Here is a 23,402-nt window from a genome sequence, read left to right as displayed (position 1 = left end):
TAACAACCATGAACCGGAAGTGTCACCATAAAGATTTTTGTTTCCGCAATGTCTCAATGTATGTTTCAATGGGGATACAGACGATTTTACTGGACTAGTTTTCGTAACTAATGCCCGTTTGCTTCCATACTTTCGCACGCAGAATAAATACTCAAAAACGGGCACATTATATTCGAAGACAACAAAGTTAAATGTTAAAGTGCCATAACCGATTTTTTTTTTTATTTTCTTATCTGAATCTAAACATCACCTGAATGTTCTGTTTTAGTTCTTTTTCGTTTCTCTCCAGAAAGAAGTCCTTTCCTCTCTATCAGGTGTGGGACTTAATTAACAAACGTACCGACCAAAGTTGACGGCCGAAGTAGCAATAAGGACACACTACGGCTCCTACATTTGGTTTTTCTGTGTTTACCTTCTCTCCTTTTTATCCAGGAATACCGTAAACTGCCGCGGCTTATAAGCCCTGGGGCCCGTTTCTCGAAAGTCCCGGTAACTTACCGGGCCTGATAAGTGTCTTTGGTGACAAATGTTTCTCAACAGCTATAAGCCCAAATCGTCATTGCCTTGATGTTTTCTGGCGTTGAAAACATGGCCCTCGTTCCCTACATCTTGAAAACCATAACATGACTTGAGCTGGTCAATATTCTTTGTACAGGACACACTCAGGACAGCAGAGGTACTATCTCGCTGGACCTTGTTCTGCCTGTGCGAGTAAACGAACATGGCCCACCAACTATCGACTTAAAAGAACAGCGAACTTCCATGCTCGCCGTTTTGTTTACAGTTCCTGACTGTTTCTCTGGTGTAATAATAATTATTCATAGGTTTAAAACTGCAACGTTAAAAAATCTAATTAGTTAATTACGTTCATCTTCGCACAAAAAATATTTCAGGATCAAAAAGCGCAGCAAAATAACATTATTAATAACACGAGTATTGACCACTATCTTGGTTTCATTAAATTTGTTACGGTTTTTATCGTTATTACTTTTTACCGTAGAAACGTTCAGAATTCTGTCTTGTTTCTTTGTTGTTGTTGTCGTTGTGTGTGCGTGTGCTTTCTCACGTATATTTCACGCAAACGATGCAGTTTAACATAACAGCCCAAACTTTTAATCAGATTAATGAAGTTCAAATCTGCTGCGTTTAACCTATTTCTAGTTTAATTTATCCATGGCAGTGATAAAAAAAGAGGAAAAGACATTTTCCAATTATTTATTTAACACAATGATATTCAGCCACAATAACGAATTGGACTTCGAATCAGAGCGAAAGGATACTCTGGAATTTCCATCTATAAAAAGCAGCCGCTATATATATTGGTCAGTAAATAACGCTACCGAACTTTCGATCCAAAGATTTTTCTATTGCGAATGAAAAATGCTTCCTTTTAAAAAAGTCGCTTAATTTTTTGCTAATAAGAAAAACTATTTGTACCCGTGACAGTCTTTCACGCCATCTTTTTTGCGCTTCGATCGCTAAATCTCAAGAAAATGCTGATAAATCTGAAGCTTAGCGGGTCATTTATTTTCATTTACCCAGAGCTTTGTTTTTATATTATGATAAATAGCTATACATTGAAGCCATAGAAAGTTATAGGGAAATCTAAGTTATCGTCCATGGGTAAAATTGACAATGTTTTAGTGCTAAAATGTGGTTGTTGAAAATTTACATTTATAGCATGTTCTTCTAAACCTATTTCGGACGTAAAAGTAACTTAGGTTTTAAATATTTTCCCCTGAAACAGAAGAGGAAGACCTAATAAAGTAATAAATGCCATTTGAAGGTTAGTAACAGTCTGCGGATTTATACGCGAGCAGTCGAAAGTTAAGGAAAATTCCATCCCGCCGAAAGCGGACTTTGAACTCAACTAAGACAAAATCGTTTTTCGCATGTTTACTCGAAAGAAAGCGGTATTTTGAAAAACTAACTACAGCTCAGTTTGTTTCTCACTAGGGACTACCTATGAGCAAAATATGAAGGAAATCAATTTTTGACTTGTGCCACCACTTGGTCGATATTTGTGGAAAGCCGCTCTTAAGAAAGAAAAATAGTGAGAACTTGTAGGGCGTTTTTTCTCTGAGGAAACATCAAATGATCATTTAAGAACGCCACACTTCAAGTGAGGGGTTCACGGTTCTGCGCATGTCCATGAATCAAAATACTTTTTCGCCTATGATAGCTATGTGCCAAGCCTAAATTCAATATCAACACTATGGGTACAATCCACTAGCATTTTCTGTGAATTTTGGTCATCCGTCATTTTGCTTGGACTAATTATAGAATGAGATTACTGAAGTACATGTGAGTTGTAGCATAAAGTTGTTAAGAAGAAAAAAAGGCGTTAAGAATCATGCACATGCGCTGAAATGTAAACCCCTCACTTTAAAATCAACTGATTGAAACTGGGAGGAGATATGCTTTTGAGGAGATACGCTTTTGAGGATATGTTATTTATCGTGATAAGCTCATCACAAGTACTCGACAAAACACAATCCAAATCAGCTCTACAGTTTTTATTTGCAGCAAGTTATACAAACGTGAAAGCAAAAGAAATTTTTATCCTTAAATTAAAAAAATACAGTCTTGCAAATGATTTATTCTAAGTCACTACAATACTTTATAAGTATCCCAGCTTTTAAGCTGCACACTGGAGCGTTCCTTTCTTTTCACTTAACGCAAGAAGGTGACAAGGGCGCATGTCACCATCAGAATGACGCTGACCATTGGCGTTGAATCACCGCTGCTTTCACCGTTACAGAGATCTTTGTTGCAACAAGTAAATTTGCAATCTGCCTCGTTACCAGCCTTTTCAGCATCTTTGCAAGCCTTCAATACTGTAGCTGAAGCGTCTTTGCACACTGCTTCGGGATAACAGCCTTTTGCGTAAGATTTTGACTTGGAACCAGGACTGACTTGGAAGCTATAGCCAAGTGTAGCACAGCTGGTGCCTGCTGCGCAAGAACTGATCTCTTTTTGAGCCTTGGCACAGGCCTCCGGACTCTCGGAGCTGGTACAAAAGTAGCACTTCAGTCCAAAGGCTCAAAAGAATACAACATGTTAACAAAACATTCACTTCAGAACCAATGTTATGCTAGACGGCCAATATCAAGACATAGCGACAGGGTGTTAAAAATAAAACAGACTTAATTTCATATCAGTAATACTTAGTTTGGGTTCGAAGCAAACCCTGGTCTCAATCGTAATTGCCTACTTAGATGTTAAGCTTTTTAAAATTCTCTTCACTCAATGGAACGCATGTAATTCTCAAATTAAACCCAGGATTACCACTTACCATATTCGAACGCATTTTATTTTTGCCCCATCTTCAGGCTTCAAGTATTTTATTATTTTTGAAAGAGGTTGTTAATGATAAAAACTATTTTTTCAGTCAGTGAAATATGTCTAATTTCTGTTTTAATCAAATGATAATTTTTTCTACAACAAGCTTAGTAGTTAGGACCAAACTTAAGTTTACTTAGTTGGAATATCCTTCACATGGGAAAAAGAAGGTTGCTGATCATATTTGGCTGTTTCCTTTTTCATAATTTGAGAATTAATAGATATTGCGAAATTGTTTAAAATCCGCACTGGTTGCCAATTTTAACTGTCGTTGCATCGATCATGACTGAGAGATTTCCCTTTTTTCTTCTTCTTCTCCAAAAAAAAAAAAATACGGAATACAAACTTAAAAATATCAGCGGCATCCAACGGAAAAAAAACAAAAAAAATTTTCTGGAATGTTTTAATGTTGCAAGGCACCATGTTTTTGCCTTCTGTGTTCCCAAATCGTTCAGTGGACTTTTACAGACGTCTGTGATATACATTCATGCAATTGACCACAAGAACCGGTCATCTTCCATTGGCAAACACTGTCTTGTCCCGAAAGACCTTGACAAACAGTTTTCCGTCCTTAAGAAGTACAACAATAAGTTTAATTGTTTGGTGCACGCTAATTAGAGAATTGACAGCACCTATTAATGTCCTGAATCAGACTCAGTTCGAGCTAAACTATTTGCGCGACATTACAAACTGTTATTATGTTAGCTCAAAGATGTTACGTGGGTACAAAAATGATTGATTGAATCTTCAGCGAACTCAGTTTTTTTGCAGTCTATTTTAATCATTTTGAACTTGAAAATAGTGTCATGTCGACGCCAACGTTGTTCGATTTTGTCGTTAATCTTAACTTGCTAATTTACTTCAAGCCTTTACTTATAAGCATTATTTATGACAGAGTTTAACTTTAAAATTTCTCTCATTCATATGATAAACAGTTTGGATCTTGGAGACTTCGTTTGTTCATCCTGCTATTGCCTTTTGTCCTACACGCTACCACGTTGTTTTTGTCAACTACATGGAAGTTCCAAGGTGAAAAGTGAACAAGAAATTTAATTTACTTACAGTTCCTTGAACTGAATGCAAAAACTATAAACAGCCTTCTTCGATTTCTTCACCCTCACAAGCTGAGTGATCCGTCATGGCCTTTCACAGGCTTGTATTTTTTAATCATCGACCTGTTGTCTAGTTGATAAATATTCGGCCATCTAGAGTTCTCAACATAAAAAGCTGCCACTTTTATAAAGTTGGCGCAATAACAGGACGCGCTTGGCTTTTCGTAACATCGTATTTCGCATAAATATGCAATTCCGCATGCCATGCCACATGCTATTCCACAAATTCAATCCTCACCGAAAAAATTTGTTACGTTTAGTTACATTTGATGCCAAATGACATCAAGCTAAGTGGAGTTCAACACAGGCTTCCACCCAAACGAAGAACAATTAAAGATCAAACCTTGACGAAGTATCTTAACCGTATATTTGGTGAATGAGGTTTTCTGTTTGTTTGGTAACTGTTACAGGTAGGGAACTTAAAGCACGTAGTGTTAACGTGAAACCTACAAAGCAAATTTGATGTATAAAATCCTTGCCCCGAAGCTATTCAAATTTCAAACTGTAGAGAGTAGATTGCGGATAGTGCCGGCGGGTTTTCATGTCTTTCTTGGTGTGTTTCTCAGTAGCAGAGAAATGATGGTTTCAAGAACTGTTAGGTAGAATGAAATTACTGCTATGGATGCTTTCTAAATAACAAGGCACTAAAACGAAGGAGCACTGATTTATTGTAAATAAACAGAACCTGTGGTTAAACGAGTCCAAGCGACTGAATAAAGGATAAATTTTCCGTTTACCTAATATAGACACGATATTCTAATTTGACTCGCATTGCGAAAACAAAACTCATCCCCAAAATTTCCAAATCATTTACTTACCAACAGAGAATCAAAGCAGAAAAGCTAAAGCAAACAGCGTTTCATTTTGTGATACGTCGTTGGGAAGCTTAGAGCTAACGAGAGTAAGCAGTTTGGTAGTCCGCACCTTAGAGCTCTGAAGTAGGCGAAACAGGACAGGGCCAATTTATTAGAGCGTTGCATTCAAATAAAGTCTATTAAGGAGACCTTGAGGTGTTTTGTTTTTGTTGTGCTGATCAATATAGTGCCACCCTGCATAAATATAACTGAAATCCTGTATAACTCTGCTTTTGAATGAAACCAACTGACCAATGCCAGCTATCGGAATTGAAGGTATCTTTTCAGTCTTCAGTTAAATTTGCAGTTTTTTGATGTAATCCTAAAACGGAACCATTGCCGGAAATGAAGTTACTGAAACGTACTTTACCTTGGCACTGTTTATAATAGTGTAGATAACTTTAACATTTTGAGTGTTTAAATTAAGTCCTTAATAATGCGGTATTTCAAACGAAGTAACTGAGAAGTTCTTTTCTTTGAAATAAGTGTCGGCATGACCTACGAATGTCCCTAAGAGACCTTTAATATCTGCCTATTACTCAAGTCCTGGCCTAACACTCCATCATTAAGTTATCGTTATGTATTTCATTTCGACACCTGCTAAGCTGTGGATTTAACCCTTGCTGAAACTCGTCGAGTCCTTGGAGTGAGGTATAATGTGAAGCTATTGGATTAAATTCCATATAGAGCGTTACATTCAAATAAAGTCAATTAACGAGACCTTGAGGTGTTTTGTTTTTGTTATGCTGATCAATATAGTGCCACCCTGCATGGATATAACTAAAATCGTGTATAACTTTGCTTTTGAATGAAAACAACTGACCAATGCCAGCTACCGGTGACGAAGGTATCTCTTGAGTCTTAAAGTTGCAGTTTTTTGATGTAATCCTAAAACCGAACCATTGCCGGAAATGAAGTTACTGAACAGTACTTTACCATGGCACCGTTTATAATGGTGTACATGACTTTAAAATTTTGAGTTCGTGGATTAAGTCCTTAATAATGCGGCATTTCAAACAAAGTAACTGAGAGGTTTTTTAGTTTCTAACTTTTGAGTATAGTGGAATAAATCCTTCTGAACTGAAGTATGAATTAGAGCGATTAATTTAGAAGCAGTGATTTTGTTGTGGTGCACACCTTACCCTCACAACATCAGAAGAAGGACGGACATTCCGTGTGAAAGCTGCCACATTTATAAAGTTGGCGCAATAACAGGACGCGCTTGGCTTTTCGTAACATCGTATTTCGCATAATTATGCAATGCCACATGCTATTCCACAAACTCAATCCTCACCGAAAAAATTTATTACGTTTAGTTATATTTGATGCCAAATGACATCAAGGTAAGTGAAGTTCAACACAGGCTTCCACTTAAACGAAATAGCTTAAGAAGAAGAGCAATTAAAGATCAAACCTTGACGAAGTATCTTAACCGTATAGTTAGAGAATGAGGTTTTCTGTTTGTTTGGTAACTGTTACAGGTAGGGAACTTAAAGCACGTAGTGTTAACGTGAAACCTACAAAGCAAATTTGATGTATAAAATCCTTGCCCCGAAGCTATTCAAATTTCAAACTGTAGAGAGTAGATTGCGGATAGTGTCGGCGGGTTTTTATGTCTTTCTTGGTCTGTTTCTCAGTAGCAGAGAAATCATGGTTTCAAGAACTAAGTTAGGTAGGATGAAAATTATAGGTATGGATGTTTTCTAAATAGCAAAGCATTAGAAAGAAGGAGCACTGATTTATTGTACTGTAGAAATAAAAAGAACCTGTGGTAAAACGAGTCCTAGCAACTGAATGAAGGATAAATTTTCCGTTAACCTAATATAGACACGATATTCTAGCTTCATTCGCATTGCGAAAACAAAAATCATCCCCAAAATTTCCAAATCATTTACTTACCAACGGAGAAGCAAAGCAGAAAAGCTAAAGCAGACAGCGTTTTCATTTTGTGATACGTCGTTGGGAAGCTTTAGAGCTAACGAGAGTTGAGCAGTTTGGTAGGCCGCACCTTGTAGCTCTGAAGTGGGCGGAATAAGACAGGTCAAATTTATTAGAGCGCTGCATTCAAATAAAGTCTATTAAGGAGACCTTGAGATGTTTTGTTTTTGTTATGCTGATCAATATAGTGCCACCCTGTATGAATATAACTGAAATCCTGTATAACTCTGCTTTTGAATGAAACCAACTGACCAATGCCAGCTATCGGAATTGAAGGTATCTTTTCAGTCTTCAGTTAAATTTGCAGTTTTTTGATGTAATCCTAAAACGGAACCATTGCGGGAAATGAAGTTTCTGAATCGTACTTTACCTTGGCACTGTTTATAATGGTGTAGATAACTTGAACATTTTGAGTGTTTAGATTAAGTCCTTAATAATGCGGCATTTCAAACGAAGTAACTGAGAGGTTCTTTTCTTTGAAATAAGTGTCGGCATGACCTACGAATGTCCCTAAGAGACCTTTAATATCTGCCTTTCACTCAAGTCCTGGCCTAACACTCCATCAATTAGTTATCGTTATGTTTTTCATTTCGACACCTGCTATGCCGTGGATTTAACCCTTGCTGAAACTCCTCGAGTCCTTGGAGTTAGGTATTATGTGAAGCTATTGGATTGAATTCCATATAGAGCGTTACATTTCAATAAAGTCAATTAACTAGTATACAAGGACTTGTCATATTTCTTGTGCAAACCTAGGCCTTACAAATAAGTGTCGGCATGATCTACCAATGTCCCCAAGAGACCTTTAATATCTGCCTTTCACTAAAGTCCTGGCCTAACACTCCATCATTTAGTTATCGTTATGTATTTCATTTCGACACCTGCTATGCTGTGGATTTAACCCTTGCTGAAACTCCTCGAGTCCTTGGAGTTAGGTATTATGTGAAGCTATTGGATTGAATTCCATATAGAGCGTTACATTCAAATAAAGTCAATTATAATAATTTCATCGGGCATTGCGGCGTATTTTGCGGGCTAAAACGAAGAATTCAGCGGTCATAAATGTATTTTAGCCCGCTGTTCTGAGCCAATAAGAAAGAAGGAAATAACGTAACCAGCCAATCAGAATTGGAAGCCATTCAACTGTTCGCGCCGTTTTTTTGTTTGTTTGCTGAAAGCGCTGCCATGTGCAAAGAGATTGTTTTGAGCTACAAAATCGATGGAAAACCTAACGAAGAAGCAAATTCTCAGTCGTCTGAGCTGAATGAAGAGGACTTTAATACAGATACCCGTGGGCGATGGTGGAAATAATGCCTGAAGTAGCTCCACGGCCGGATATAACTTGTCTTCTTTGAGCGAAACCAGCTCAGTTCAGTAAGCAATTGCACAATAAATTTTAACAGTCGTAAGAGACTATTTCTTCGCTGTTTACAAAATTTCGTTATTTTTTCCTTTTGAAAACTTAGAAGCAAAGATTCATTTGACAAAATTTGCGGTGTTCTGCCAAAGTTTTTGTTACAACGAAAGCTTTTGTACAATAAAATAAACGTCGACACAATTCCGGCAGCGTTCACAGAAGATATCGCGATTGCTTGATGTATTGTCTTTGATTCCTTTTGTGAATGCCCTCTGAAATTATTATAATAGTAATAGAGTTGATGTTCTTGGGCGTAAATATGTGTTTGGCCCTTCGCAGAACTCATTTTTTTTTTAAAATGAGCCTGAGTCGGGCCAAAACATATTTACGCCCGCGAACATCAACTCTAACTGCATGAATATAACTGAAATCCTGTATAACTCTGCTTTTGAATGAAACCAACTGACCAATGCCAGCTATCGGAATTGAAGTATCGCCAACAATTCTATTGTCTTTCGCGACACGTACTTACGGTGCCAAAATTTGCAAGATGAGGCATAAAGGTGTTTGACTTGTTCCCACGGGAGTAACAGGTAACTGGCTTCGTTGTTTCGGGTTCGCGTCGTGTTCGCTTCGTTGAAATAGGTGCTGTCAATCAAACTTTTAGATGTGCGAAGGTGAGATAAAATTGACAATGGCAGTCGGGATAAAAAAAATTATATTCATGCGCCGCTAGCCTATTTACGGTAAAGGAACAATAATCTAAGAACTCTGCTTGAGCCGAGAACACCAGTTCCTGTTATATTTAATGTGTGGTATTCATAGTAGGTGAAAAAATACACTACTGGCTGCGTTTCACCGAGCGAAAAGAATTTAAGGCCAAAAAAAGTTGTAAAATCCGGAACGACACCAAATTGGTGACTCACGTGGGAACAAGTTTTGTTTGTGAAAAACAATTATTCAAATTTCGATCCGTTTATTGAGATCAAAATGTATAAAAAACTTGCCTTATATTGCAATCTATTAAGTTAGTAGAAGCTACTCAGAGATAACATAAAAAAGCGCGCCATGCATCCGACCAGCTTTCATTCCTCGTTGTTTGCCGACATTTGAGATCATAGCTAAGTTCGATTATCAAACCAATCGAACAAAATCCGAATGCAATCAAACCCAATCCGATTAGATTTTGTTCGGAATCCATCTCTTTATGCCTGAAAATATAAACGTAAATCGCGCAGGAGTAATCATTATCAACCTTTATTGAAGGGATTAAATAGAAAAACGTCCCCAAAAATATCAAACTGAATGTCAATGTTCAGTTATAATAACTGATTATCGAAAGTTCGACTGAGTTAGATTGTCGACCGTTCAATTATCGAATTCGATACGCCGGGCGTTAGGTGTGCAAGTACTTCACAGTAGCGTGCCGTTATTCGACCGGTTGAAACAGTTCAGAACCAGAGTGCAAGTGTATGTTTCCAATCAACAGAGTTGACATGTGTAGGAACGCAGGATTGATCGGGGATTCTGTGACCTCTGAAAAGAGCTCCCGATCAATGCGCTGCAATTCTTGTAAAGAAGCCATTTCGAGAAGCAGTAAATACTGTAAGCGAGTGATGTAGTCGAAAGTGATTTTGCTGAACGGTAAACATTTAAAGTACCCCGCGTCAGTGTATTCTTATTTAAATAATGCTTTTGTTTGAACAAAGCCTTTGAAAAGTTTTTCTTTTTTTTTTTATTCTAAAGCCGATCATATTTATTAAAGAGATTGTACTCTCAAGCTAGTCAGCACGTGGTCAATATGACTACTGAAGGGTCATAGCGATTGCAGTAATCAAGGAAATGTCATGAAATTTTTGTAGCGTGCAGCGCCGGTGACCGGTTACTACGTAATTAAAATTCTATTTCAATGACCTTTCAGCTTAATTACAATGACTTGCCCACTATTGTTTGTGGAGGCGGAGCTATGAATTTATCAGAACTTTCGCGGTAAGTTTAAAACGATAGCTCGACTCCCGTGGGAGTACCGAAAAGGTTGAACTCGCAAGCAAGTTCAGAATTGTGGGTGTAGGTCTCGCAAAAACAGGAATAGGTAATACTTGTAACCGTCGGGTTCCTGAGAAAACTCAGCTGTGGAATCTTCACATGTCAAACAAAAATAACCATATGAAAAGTTTCGTGCTTACCCCTTATTTCTTCAAAAATTTCGTCCAAATTGTTAGTCCCATACAAACGGAGTGCCGAAATAGTCACTTTTGAGGCACGAAATGATAATACTTCTAAAAAAGCTACAAATATATCGAAGGTCACATTTGCTTTATTAACATCTCTTCTACAAAAGCCATATGAATAGTAACTGGTAAACTGAACAAAACGCTCATAAAAGAAGAATTTACAAACGCTACTTCGTATTTTCTGCCAACTTTCTTTATTGTTTTGTGTGTTTTGTGTGATGAGATTTCAAATTTAGCGCCAGCGAGCGTAACAAAAGTCCCGGATATGTCGCGGCATTGTGGGCGGCGGGTACTTTTTGAGTCTTCAGTTAAATTTGCAGTTTTTTGATGTAATCCTAAAACGGAACCATCGCCAGAAATGAAGTTACTGAAACGTACTTTACCTTGGCACTGTTTATAATGGTGTAGTTCGTGGATTAAGTCCTTAATAATGCGGTATTTCAAACGAAGTAACTGAGAGGTTCTTTTCTTTGAAATAAGTGTCGGCATGACCTAAGAATGTCCCCAAGAGACCTTTAATAGCTGCCTTTCACTAAAGTCCTGGCCTAACACTCCATCAATTAGTTATCGTTGTGTATTTCATTTCGACACCTGCTATGCTGTGGATTTAACCCTTGCTGAAACTCCTTGAGTCCTTGGAGTTAGGTATTATGTGAAGCTTTTGGATTGAATTCCATATAGAGCGTTACACTCAAATAAAGTCAATTAACGAGACCTTGGGGTGTTTTGTGTTTGTTATGCTGATCAATATAGTGCCACCCTGTATGAGTATAGCAAAAATCCTGTACAACTCTGCTTTTGAATGAAAACAACTGACCAATGCCAGCTACCGGTGTTGAAGCTATCTTTTGAGTCATTTGCAGTTTTTTTTTTAATGGAATCCAAAAACGGAACCATTGCCGGAAATGAAGTTACTGAACAGTACTTTACATTGGCACTGTTTATACTGAATGGTGTAGATGACTTTAACATTTTGAGTTTGTGGATTAAGTCCTTAATAATGCGGCATTTCAAACAAAGTAACTTAGAGGTTCTTTTGTTTCTAACTTTTGAGTATAGTGGAACAAATCCTACTGAACTGAAGTATGAATTAGAGCGGTTAATTTAAGAGCAGTGATTTCTTGTGGTGCTAGGATATATTTTGCAAGGTTTAAGTTCATTTCTAAATTTGAAATCTAATTAACAATTTATTATTAACGAAGAGGATTAAATTGAAAGCTACAACGAAATAGATAATAAAATGCACAGCTTTTACAGAGAAGAAGCCATAGAAGTTTAATCGTATTTTTCTCCGAACGTTGCTTTTTTATTGCTCCATATTTGCAAACGTTTACAGCGAACTTAGCCTTTTAAGGATCCATTCGGTTGTCATTCAAGCTTTTGTTATTTGGTAACACAGATGAAGCAAAACTTATGATGTTTAAGACCATAATTCTTCATTGAATTGGAAAATACCGTGTGCTACACAGTTGCGTTCTTTTACGTATCTATCTCACAGCGAGCTCGTGCAACATCACAGTGCATGTGTTTTAAGTTTTGCATTTTAATGTTGCAGGAAAATATCTGATAGATTTTTCCCTTCGTTCTCAAATTTGTTACCGGGTAACTGTAAACATTTCTATAAGTCGCGCCAAATTTCATGCAACTGATAGAGTTTTTTATCTATTGCATTAAAATATTTCTTCGCTGAGCAATCAAGGCAGAAAATTTCAAAAGGTCTGCAATGAAAAAATTTGAAAGCGGTAGACAAAGTAAACTAAAAGTATTAGTATCATCTTATCACTGGCTGGGTCGCTTATAGTACTCGATCAACACTTGATTCTCTTTAAAAACATTCAGTTAAGTTTTTGTGCTACCGAGCGGTATTGGCGGTTCGTTTCTATCTTGTAACTCTTTAATCACAACAATCTTTGAAAAAAATAGTAACAATAATTAATCCTTTCTTGATTAATAAGCTCGGCAAGATAAATAACGAAGTAATTCATTTTATATGTACCTAGTAAGAAGGAGTGATATTTGTTTCCTTTTGTTTTCTTATTCTGTCGGTGTTTAGGAAAGCGCTAATTCCGTTACATCCATTCCTAAGCTGCTGGAGTTCCTGATTGGTTGCAAACACCAAGTGGCGCTTGCTACGGCAGCAAATGTCGGCCTTAATCTTCAGGTCGAAGCTGCTGTCACATCGTTTTGTTTAAGTTCACACATTACGAGTGGGCGCGTAGGCTTAAAGCGTGCGAAAAAAAAAGTTTGCTACAAGACTGCGTTGAGTTTAACTTATATTTACCTTGATCATAGTTTCCTATGATGCAACAAATTAAGGTTGTATTTAGAGTGCGGATCGAACACAACTGACGTTCCTCTTAGTTCACTGTTTTCTGTTGGGAGGCGGAAGGGGGGTGGGCGCATAATAATATTATTGAATGAATACGGTATTCTTGTTCTAACGAATATAAACATACGTGCAATTTGTACTTTGTAGGTAAAGTAAATGTTAGGCCACATTGTGAGTGGGTTTACAGTGTAAGGTCTGTAAGGGTGCAAGAAAAAAAATAAACGTAAGCCGCTAATTCGGGAAACTGGATCGAAATCCACCAATCACAGCCCGCAAACGCGACCCCATTCAGCCAAGCGTCGTCAGTTATTTTCTTAGAGGTTCGCAGCAGTGAGTGACGGCTGAGTGAAAAGCGTAAAGGTTGGTTAAATCTTGAACTTCAGAGTCTTCATGTTATTGAAAGACGCAGTTACTCAATCGTAGTTAGTCTACTATGGTCCAATGAGTTGCAACTAATAAAGATTATTTGCGGAGTATATTTGGGTAATAATAAATTAAATATACACAATTAAGTGGGTCATTATTGCTGCTCGGTCACATTTGCGATGAAATCAAAACAGATACTCTTATTCGTCGTTCTGATCGATAATATAAACAGTACTCAGAATTTTCACTTGAACAACACTCGTGGAGCGACAACCTAGACTCGATCTATCATGTAAGCAGTTCATCGCCTTGATCGATCGTACGAGCAGTACTTCGGTTATACTCTATCGTGACCGTGAACAGTGTGATTTTTTAGAACTACAGAGTGGAACCTCTCCTTACGGACACCTCTTTAATACGGACACCTCTCTATTACGGACAGTTGACTTGGTGAGGTCCCTCAGAGACCGAAATCCATATAAAGCCTACCTGCCTAAAACGGACACCTCTATAATGCAGACACTTTTTCCTGTCCCCTGGTGTCTGTAATAAAGAGATTCTTTAGTGAAAGAAGAAATAATTAATCCCGTGTGGATTAAAACTACAAGGCAAGTTACAAAGTTATTCACTAAATAAACCAGTATAACATGAAATAAAGAAGCGTGTTAATATTAACATTCATTAAATCAGTGTCTAAGAGAGCGCACTGAAAGTCCGTTATACCAAGAGATTTTCAGTTTCCGAACAACGCTTTTGAAAATTTTTATGCGTTCAACGTTGCTTGCATTTCGGCTGGTTTAATGATATAATTTTAGGACAAGAACCCTTATTTACAATTCGATTCGTGTTTAAAATATTCAGGTAAAAGTAGGATCGTATATTTCACGGGGTAACTAATGGGATTCTCTATTTAAAATTGGGTTCAACTTATCACATCTCGTGCGAAATTAACGATTTTTGCCACTTATAACTTGATCCCTTTTGATACAAGTTTAACTTACGTAAGAAAGCAAGGAAACATATACAGGTTTACAGTCAAATCCTTATATAAGCGGACACCCTCGAGACCCTCACTTATACAGGGTGTTGGCTGAAAGCAGGTTCCCTAGTCACTCGGATTAGTCCTTATTAGAATATGTAATTATATTGATCAAGGTCGAAATATCAGACAAGAACGTTCTGTACAAAGAAAACGAACAGGAATAATGTCATCTTTCTGATCTTTCAGCCTTATTGCGATAAGATGCAAAACATTAACCCAAGCTTCGCCGTAATAATCTATTTGGTGAAAAAATCGTCAATTTGTGACTGCTTAAGAGCGCCAGTCCAGAAATTTCGCCTGGAGGTGTGCAAAATGAAAAAAATCGAAAATTCCCAAACTTTGCCAGAACATTGGTCTAGATGAAGTATTACTAGAAAAAATACTTTGAGTTCGATTAGATTTTTATTTTAGGCGAACGGCGACAAAGTCGGTTTTGGCCGCTCCCACATCGGTTTTCACGGCGTCCACACCATACGTTACTTGAAAGTCGCCTAAAAATAAACATAACAGTAAATCCGATCATTAAACATCTTCATCAAAAGAATGCATATTTAGGAACAGTCTGAAGTGTCATTTGTTCAATTTAATCGCGAACTAAATAATTTTTAGACTTTTAATTTTCAGTCCATATTTTGCCGATTTTGGCGGAGCAAAAACATGGCAACATTGGGAGGGTAAAATCGCTCCAGAGTTGGTACATGGCGTAGTTTCATATCAAGTACATCGAAGGAAAGAGCAAGGTTTCATCTTCAAATAACTGCAATAAAATTTTTGGGCTACGTTAAATATACAATTTTAGAGCGCCAAACAAAAGTGACCCAACGGTCAAATTACGCAGTTCAGGCCTTGTCACGCATTTAGAACCGTAAATGAATAATATGCTCGGTAAAAGAAATAATGAGTCAATTTTCGCCAAAAATCACTACTGTTGCGAAGATAACACTAATTTTGAGTAACTTTTCCTTTAATTACTGCTTAGGCTGTTTGAAATTTCAACTTTAAGCGGCTACTTCGAAAGATTAAATTCAAATTCTACTTGTTCCGAACGTCCGCTGCAGTTTCTTAACAAAGAAAGTAATTTTGTAAACGCTTTTGTGAAAAAGTGTACACTAAGTTGTCAAATGTCACTAAAATATCCCTTTTATTGTGTTTGACATGTACTCTGTGCAACCTGTATTTTAAAAGCAGTTCTGAAGACTACTGATCTGACGCAATTCATTAATTTTGCTAATGGATGATGCTTCCTTTTGTTTTTAACAAAAGGAAGGACAGTTGAAATCACGGTTAAAATGTCTGCGTCCGCTTGATAGAGGTGTTCGATTATACATGTATTTTTTACAATAAACATGGCGGAAAATATTTGAGAGTTATGAAACTGTCTGCTTAATAGAGGTCTGACTGCAAAACCAATAAAGACACGGCTTTTACAGCGAGAAAGCCACGGAAATTGTCGTAGCTTTCTTTGCATGTTCCGGCTGATATTGCTCCATTTTCCCAAAGGTTCGCACTGAACTTAGCTCCTGTTATTCAGTGACCACAGAGGATTCAAATCCTATTTCTGTTAAAGGCAATGATTTGTCATTGAATTGGCCAATACCATGTGCCACACAGTTGCACACATTTCATTTGGTCGAAGAAGCAGCGTTATCACAGACCGTGCAAGATGGTGTTTCAAGTTTTGCATCAGTTTTGATGTTGCAGGAAAAAGGTTTCCTTCGCTTTCAAATTTGTTACCAAGCAACTTCAGTATATAAGGGTCGCGCCAAATTTCAGCGATTCATCTATTGTATAAAATATTCCTTCGTTGAACAATCAAGGCAGGAAATCTAAAAAGTCTACAATGAAAAATTGGAAAACGAAAAATAGAGTAAACTAAAAAATATTTGAATCATCTGATCACTGGCTAGGTCGCTTAACGCACTCGATCAACACTTGATTCTCTTTAGAAACGTTCAGTTAAGTTTTGTTGATCGCGCTCTGCTTTTGGATTCAGCGGTTTTGGTTCGGTTCTCAGTATATGTTAATTAATTCTGTCTAGTTATTTATTGTATCTACCAGAGAAGAGTGATATTTGTTTCCTGTTTCAGTCTTGAGCTTAGGAAAGCGCTAATTTCGTTACATCCATTAAGTTTCTTTACGAACATTCGTTAACACCGGTTGCCTTTGCAAGCAGTTCATGATACCATCTTAAGATAAGAACCCTCATTAACAATTTTTCGTTCGTGTTTAAAGCTATCAGGTACTTAAGTAACAGTAAGATCGCACATTTCAAGGAATAAGGGGTCACTTTGCGAATGCAAGTTAATCGATCTACGCCTTTTTTTCGGTTTTATCAAATACCATGCCTCAGTCTTGCTAGAAATTGTCTCGTTTCCCTGAACCTTTCTCCCTTTTGTCACTTCCATACTGGAACACAACATAACAGATATTAAATCCAGTTTTTACGGTGAGAAAGATACGCAATTTTCGTATCCTACTTTGAACATTGCTTTTATATCGGTCACTTTTTGCAAGGCGTTTGCTATTGAACAGTGAATTGTTACTTAGCTTACTAATAGATGGATTGGATTCTTGCTTCTGCTATCAAGTAACGTAAATGATTCGAAACCTATTAAGATAATAACTCGATATCGAATTGGCCAGTGCTAGCAACATTATTACAGATTTATGTCATATTGAAATTCCGCTCAGTACTGAAGCGGTCAGTGTCGTCAACAACAGTCTTCTCACTTTTAGCTCAGAAAAGTATTTTCGTTTTAACTTCAGTTAATAATGTTCCGTTAGACTAAAGTTGGGATAAGGTGTGGTGCCCTCTTTTCTGTTCTTTTCTATTAATGCATATCTTCCTGTGTGTCGGCTTAGCTCATTTAAGGTCTTAATTGTCAGTTCCATATACCAATGAAATACACATATCATCAAGTGGCTATTTGTAACCCCTACTGTCTTTGGAAACCTTGTTTCTGTCGATTGGTTGAGATTGATTGGTCATTTTTGCAATTACTCTGCCCAATATTACCAAGTCGTTCATGCGCTTGGCGTCAATAAATTTGTCTTGTCTTGTTCCGCTTACTTCAGAGCTCTAAGGTGCGGCCTACCAAGTTGATCAACTTTCGTTAGCTCTAGATAGAGCTCCCCAACGACGTATCACGAAATGAAAACGCGGTTTGCTTTGGCTTTTCTCTTTTGCTTCTCGGTTGGTGAGTAACTAGCTTCCAAATTTTGGGATCGATTTTGTTTTTGAAAATCGATTGAAGTTAAAATATTGCGTCTTTGACTGGGTTGACTAAGATTTCACAGTTAAACATATTATAGGCAGGCAGGTAACAGTAAGATAGAATAATTGAAGGAAGAAGTGGAAACTTTAATCGATCTATGCTTGTTTGTGTTATCACATACCATGCTAAAGTCTTGTACAAAACTATCCCGTTTCACTGAAAATTTTTCATTTTTGTCACTTGTGTAGGAAAAAACGAAACAAATATAAAAATTCATAGTTTCTACGGTGAGAAAGTTTCTGAAATATTCATATCCTTCATTGCACGTTGCTTTGATATCTTTCCGTATTCGCAAGGGGTCTGCTTGTTTAACAGTGACTACAAACTTACCTTATTAATAGGTCGATTATTATTCTGCCTTCTATTATCATGTAACCGTAGACGATTCGAAACCTCGATTAAAACGCAAAGAAAGAGCATAACGGATTTTAAGTTTTATTAATGTGTAAGATTATGTATATTGAATTGTTATAAATTTTAATGCATGTTTTCAAACTTTAGTTAGATCATCACGACCCCACAAGCAATTCTGTTGCTTTAAATGTTATCCTGTTTAAAGAAAGAATGTTGACGTTGTCTTAACGATGGCCAATTAATTTACCTCTAGTTATCAACTTTGTTGATAAACTGAACATAATCGCTTCTATTCCCCATCGTTGCAGCGTCACAGGTTTTTTTTTAGAACCTAACCCCCTTAAAAAAAAATCATATTCACCAAACGGGTTTTAGGTACTTCTTTAATTAAGGTTTCTTCTATATTTTTACTTTTTGGTTAACCATTCCGTTTGATGGTAGTCGGTGTAGAGCATCTTATCGTTTCGGGTGAAAATAAGCTGAGTGAGTGAGACGAACCTACTTAAAATTTCTGTCATCAGGTCAAACACTTGTTAATTCCGAGTATTGCTCTAATTTAAAGTAAATCGTTCCCTTTTCATTAGTATTTCTGATGAAAATATGACTTTGAAATTAACCAACTAAGTTAAGGGCGAGACATTAGCAATAATGTTGAAATCTTTAAAAAGAATACGACTCCTTTTAATTTTTCAGACATGTTTCGACGGTACATCTGTCATCGTCAGTGTAACGGTAAAGATGGCAGTGTTGGTTAACCAAGTAAAGCTTAATGAATCTATGTACATAAAATGGGAAAATCCCGACCTGAATCAACAGGTCAAACACATTAATTTGACGCTTTCCTTGTACGCACCTCGACCTTCGTTCGTTTACGGTCAGGTGCTCTATTTTACCGCTAAATTTTTCATTATTGTATGCATCGAAATATTAGGTACGAATACTTGTTATCCTAATGTTATGTAACTAACACTTGCTATATCTTTTAAGCGTTACACTGACGATGGCGGATGTACCGTCGAAACATGTTTGGAAAATTAAAAAGAGTCGCATTGTTTTAAAAAATTAAATAAGATATTCAAGATCACAGACGGTTTAAGGTAAGCGTTTGAATTCCAGTTAAGATGTGTATTATGAGATGAATTGTAATCTGCTTCATTTTGTTTAAGTTTCAAACAAGCCTGACAATAACCGTAACCTAAAAGATATTAGACTAGCTTTGTCGTCTCCTTTTTCGTCTTTCTCTCTTTCGTCTCTTTATTCTTCCTTTCTTTTGTATCTCTGTATTTTTTTGCAGTTTACTTATGAAGCTAGATATATTCATGAATTCTTTCATCCACAGTTCAAGAGTTGAAACTCTACTGTTGCAGGTTATTGGTTGCTAGATTATGGTCATGAATACGAAATCAGATTAATGGCAGCACGTGTAAATAAAAATATAAATTCGCTTAATTAAGACAACAATCTTAAGAGTGCCTGACTGTAACTTTCGAGAATCGCTGGCCAAGCTTGAAAAATCGAAACTCCTGATAATTTGCCTGAAGTTTACTTTTGGGGAACTATCTTCGAAAATATTATTTGAATGTTCTGGAAATTTATAGTTTTCGAGAATTTTGGAGAAAACGAAATTACGGGTTTTGCACCATTAATTATGCAAAAATCTTACTCAAAATTAGCCAAGTTCAATACGCTTGTGTTGAAACAGTACGCAACGCTACAAAACAAGGTCGGTTTTGAATAAGAGCATAACTCACCTACTTTCTATCAATGGGATCTATATAAACTTTTGTAGAACTTTAAAGGGTTTATGGCTTTTTGAAATATTGACATTTTGAGGACTTCGCGATGAGGTGAAAATTGAGTAAGATTGAAGGTTTAAAATGCATCTTGGTATGTCAGGTATCGACTCGAGAGGAACATTGTGATAAAGTTTGGGTCTTCGTCTTTGATAGTATGAAATAAAAAATCTGGGCAATCAATGCACGCGCTGACGAAAACCAAAGTTAGCGAGGCTTCGTTAACAAATTTGCATAATTCGCAACTGTTGAGAAAAAGCTGTTGTGGCGACTCGGTGAAAACATTGACCCAGGCTATCTTCAAATGGTCATTTTACCTCATATTGCATTTGCCTGTTTCGCTTTCTTGTTTAATAACGTCGTAGAAAAGGTCTGGACAAAAAAAATGCACGCCATCGGGAAAGAAAACATTCACCAAATTCTGGTGGGAAATTTGCATAATGCAAATCTCCCAATAAATCTTTCTGCAAAGGAATCTGATTGGGAAAGTTTCGTGAGGAGACCATTTGACCGAAACACTCCATATCAAAGGAGTCAAAACAACCTTCAATTATCCGATTTCAACAAATAATTGTCGAATCTTAGCCTTTAAAGCCTTTAAAAATCAATAGTGCCAAACTGACACTCGCTATTGCGTTACCTGCGTCACGTCAATACCTGTCGACATATTTTTAATAATATAATGCCCAGAAACCAACTTGTGCTGCGAAATTGCCATTTACAACAACTAGAATAAAGACCTTTATTTGCTGGCAAATAAGCGGTTTCGATAAAAGTAAAACGTTCACAGGACAATGGAATCACGTTTACAAAATACACGCTTGTCAAATGAGGTAAGAAAGTTAGACATGAAGTCGGTCAAAGCGAACATTTTTAATTAAATCAAGTTTGCTTAGTGGAATGCTTTTCAAATAGCCAGTCCAACCTTTTTCAGTGGCTTCCAAATAATGATCACTCAGAAGCGGGTCAGTTAAAAAAAAAAACTCTCTGTTCGTGTTGTTTGATGCTGTACCTTCGCGAGCGACTGAAAAACCGGTGAGGGTAAAAGGAGGAATGAGTTTGCGGAATGGAATGTGGAAAGACCTGCTGAATGGCATAATTATGCAAAATAAGAATTGCGGAATGACATAATTATGCGAGATACGATTTATGCATAATGACTCACAGAAATACATTAAACTGAAAAAGCGCGCCTTTTTTTGGGCGCCAATTTGCAAATACAGCCTTTTTGTAACCATTTCAACCGAAGAATGCATCGCAAAAACCCAAACAACGGTATCTTCGAATTCAAACTTTTTTCCTTCGATTCTCATCGCATAGCCGTTGATGCAACATAGCAGCTCGTGGACTTTTATCGTTCGCGAGTGAACACATGATTTGTAATGCATTTGCATTAAAGAGGTTTGTTTATTTACGTAACCTGGTTTCCATTCCACACGAGTCGTCCGCCATTACGGGAGATGTATACAACTCAATCGAAGGCTGGTTAAACTTGACATGTTTCAAGCTAGCTTTCACAGCGCCTCGCAGGAAAAAGCCGTGAGTAAAGAACCGCCTCTGTTTATTTTTGAAACGATTTATGTCACTTGTCGAGGATTTATCTGCGAGTATGACGAATGTGTTGTGGTTCGGTCATGCTCATTTCTGTTGTTTTACGTTTTATATTAATCAATTTATCATACACAGCCAAACACACACACACGCAAATAAATAAATAAATAAATAAATAAATAAATAAATAAATAAATAAATAAATAAATAAAAACGAAAATAAAAATTTAACCGCAATCTATACCGCAGAACTCTTTCCCCGTATTTTGACGTGTAGATTTCGGTTTTTTATTTTCGAAGGAAGGATCTTGATGAAACAAATAAAATTTTTAACTCCAATATTTTATCAGATTCGGGAAATATTTCCGCACAGCCCCATACATTATTTATCCATGCACAACTGTCACACTAACACGACGAGCGTGAGAACAGAGTGTGTGTCAAATGTATAGATAATTATGCATGGGGCTGTGCAGATATCTTGACGCAACTCGTACTAAAAATACTGTAAGAGACTAATGTCACTTGAAGCCTACTTTCTTGTATTTCGGAGGGATAAAAATGCGGTATTAACCCAGGTACGAAAACAACTGCTTCTGGTTTCATTTACAATGCACCGGGAACAGGTGAATTGCATCCTTTAGTCAATCCACGATATGAAAACACAGCGTATTTTGTACTAGATTCTGTTTTTAACTGCAAATGAAGCGTGTGAACTCCATTTTTCACTAGCCCCGTTGAAATGGACATTTCCTGTTTAAATAGTATTTGTCAAATACTTGTGAATTGTTCGTGGCTAGTCTGACGCGGCGTTTCGTCTCGGCCAAGAGACTCTTCAGAGACCTTTAGAATTTCTAGGCAAACTCGTTGAGCATCGCGCTCAAAGTCCCGTTCGCAATTTCAAGATGTTAGCAGTCTGGCCCTCTATCGCAGAAGGATTCCCAACCGCACGTACACGAGTTGAGTTCGTGCACAGCCCCATGCATAATTATCTATACATTTGGCACACACTCTGTTCTCACGCTCGTCGTGTTAGTGTGACAGTTGTGCATGGATAAATAATGTATGGGGCTGTGCGGAAATATTTCCCGAATTGCTTAGATATTGTTTCTGATAAAATATTGGAGTTAAAAATTTTATTTGTTTCATCAAGATCCTTCCTTCGAAAATAAAAAACCGAAATCTACACGTCAAAATACGGGGAAAGAGTTCTGCGGTATAGATTGCAGTTAAATTTTTATTTTCGTTTTTATTTATTTATTTATTTATTTATTTGCGTGTGTGTGTGTTTGGCTGTGTATGATAAATTGATTAATATAAAACGTAAAACAACGGAAATGAGCATGACCGAACCACAACACATTCGTCATACTCGCAGATAAATCCTCGACAAGTGACATAAATCGTTTCAAAAATAAACAGAGGCGGTTCTTTACTCACGGCTTTTTCCTGCGAGGCGCTGTGAAAGCTAGCTTGAAACATGTCAAGTTTAACCAGCCTTCGATTGAGTTGTATACATCTCCCGTAATGGCGGACGACTCGTGTGGAATGGAAACCAGGTTACGTAAATAAACAAACCTCTTTAATGCAAATGCATTACAAATCATGTGTTCACTCGCGAACGATAAAAGTCCACGAGCTGCTATGTTGCATCAACGGCTATGCGATGAGAATCGAAGGAAAAAAGTTTGAATTCGAAGATACCGTTGTTTGGGTTTTTGCGATGCATTCTTCGGTTGAAATGGTTACAAAAAGGCTGTATTTGCAAATTGGCGCCCAAAAAAAGGCGCGCTTTTTCAGTTTAATGTATTTCTGTGAGTCATTATGCATAAATCGTATCTCGCATAATTATGTC

The 23,402-nt window shown here is 37.1% G+C and overlaps 1 protein-coding gene and 1 pseudogene across 1 annotated transcript; one reads left to right on the top strand and one right to left on the bottom strand.

The window, feature by feature from the left end:
* The window catches only part of LOC146453453 (uncharacterized), a 315,682-nt pseudogene that overhangs the window by 37,189 nt on the left and 255,091 nt on the right, over nucleotides 1-23,402 (top strand).
* On the bottom strand, nucleotides 2,592-7,326 carry LOC146453474 (uncharacterized). The gene is made up of 2 exons (XM_085096632.1): nucleotides 7,208-7,326; nucleotides 2,592-3,041 (listed from the first exon to the last, which is right to left on the bottom strand). The coding sequence occupies exons 1-2, from the start codon at nucleotides 7,251-7,253 to the stop codon at nucleotides 2,674-2,676; spliced, it is 414 nt and encodes a 137-aa protein (XP_084952758.1). The 5' UTR covers nucleotides 7,254-7,326; the 3' UTR covers nucleotides 2,592-2,673.

The sequence above is a fragment of the Pavona decussata genome, unplaced genomic scaffold, assembly GCF_977016875.1.
Source record: "Pavona decussata unplaced genomic scaffold, jaPavDecu1.1 SCAFFOLD_330, whole genome shotgun sequence".
Lineage (NCBI taxonomy): Eukaryota > Metazoa > Cnidaria > Anthozoa > Scleractinia > Agariciidae > Pavona > Pavona decussata.
The sequence above is the reverse complement of the archived record's forward strand: the minus strand, read 5'-3'. Positions and strand labels throughout refer to the sequence as shown.

Bases quoted from the DNA above. Each gene is read 5' to 3' on its own strand.
- LOC146453474 (XM_085096632.1), bottom strand. From the start codon at position 7,253: ATGAAAACGCTGTCTGCTTTAGCTTTTCTGCTTTGCTTCTCCGTTG. The intron at 3,042-7,207 runs GTAAGTAAATGA...TATTCTTTTGAG, and splicing joins TCTGCTTTGCTTCTCCGTTG to CCTTTGGACTGAAGTGCTAC.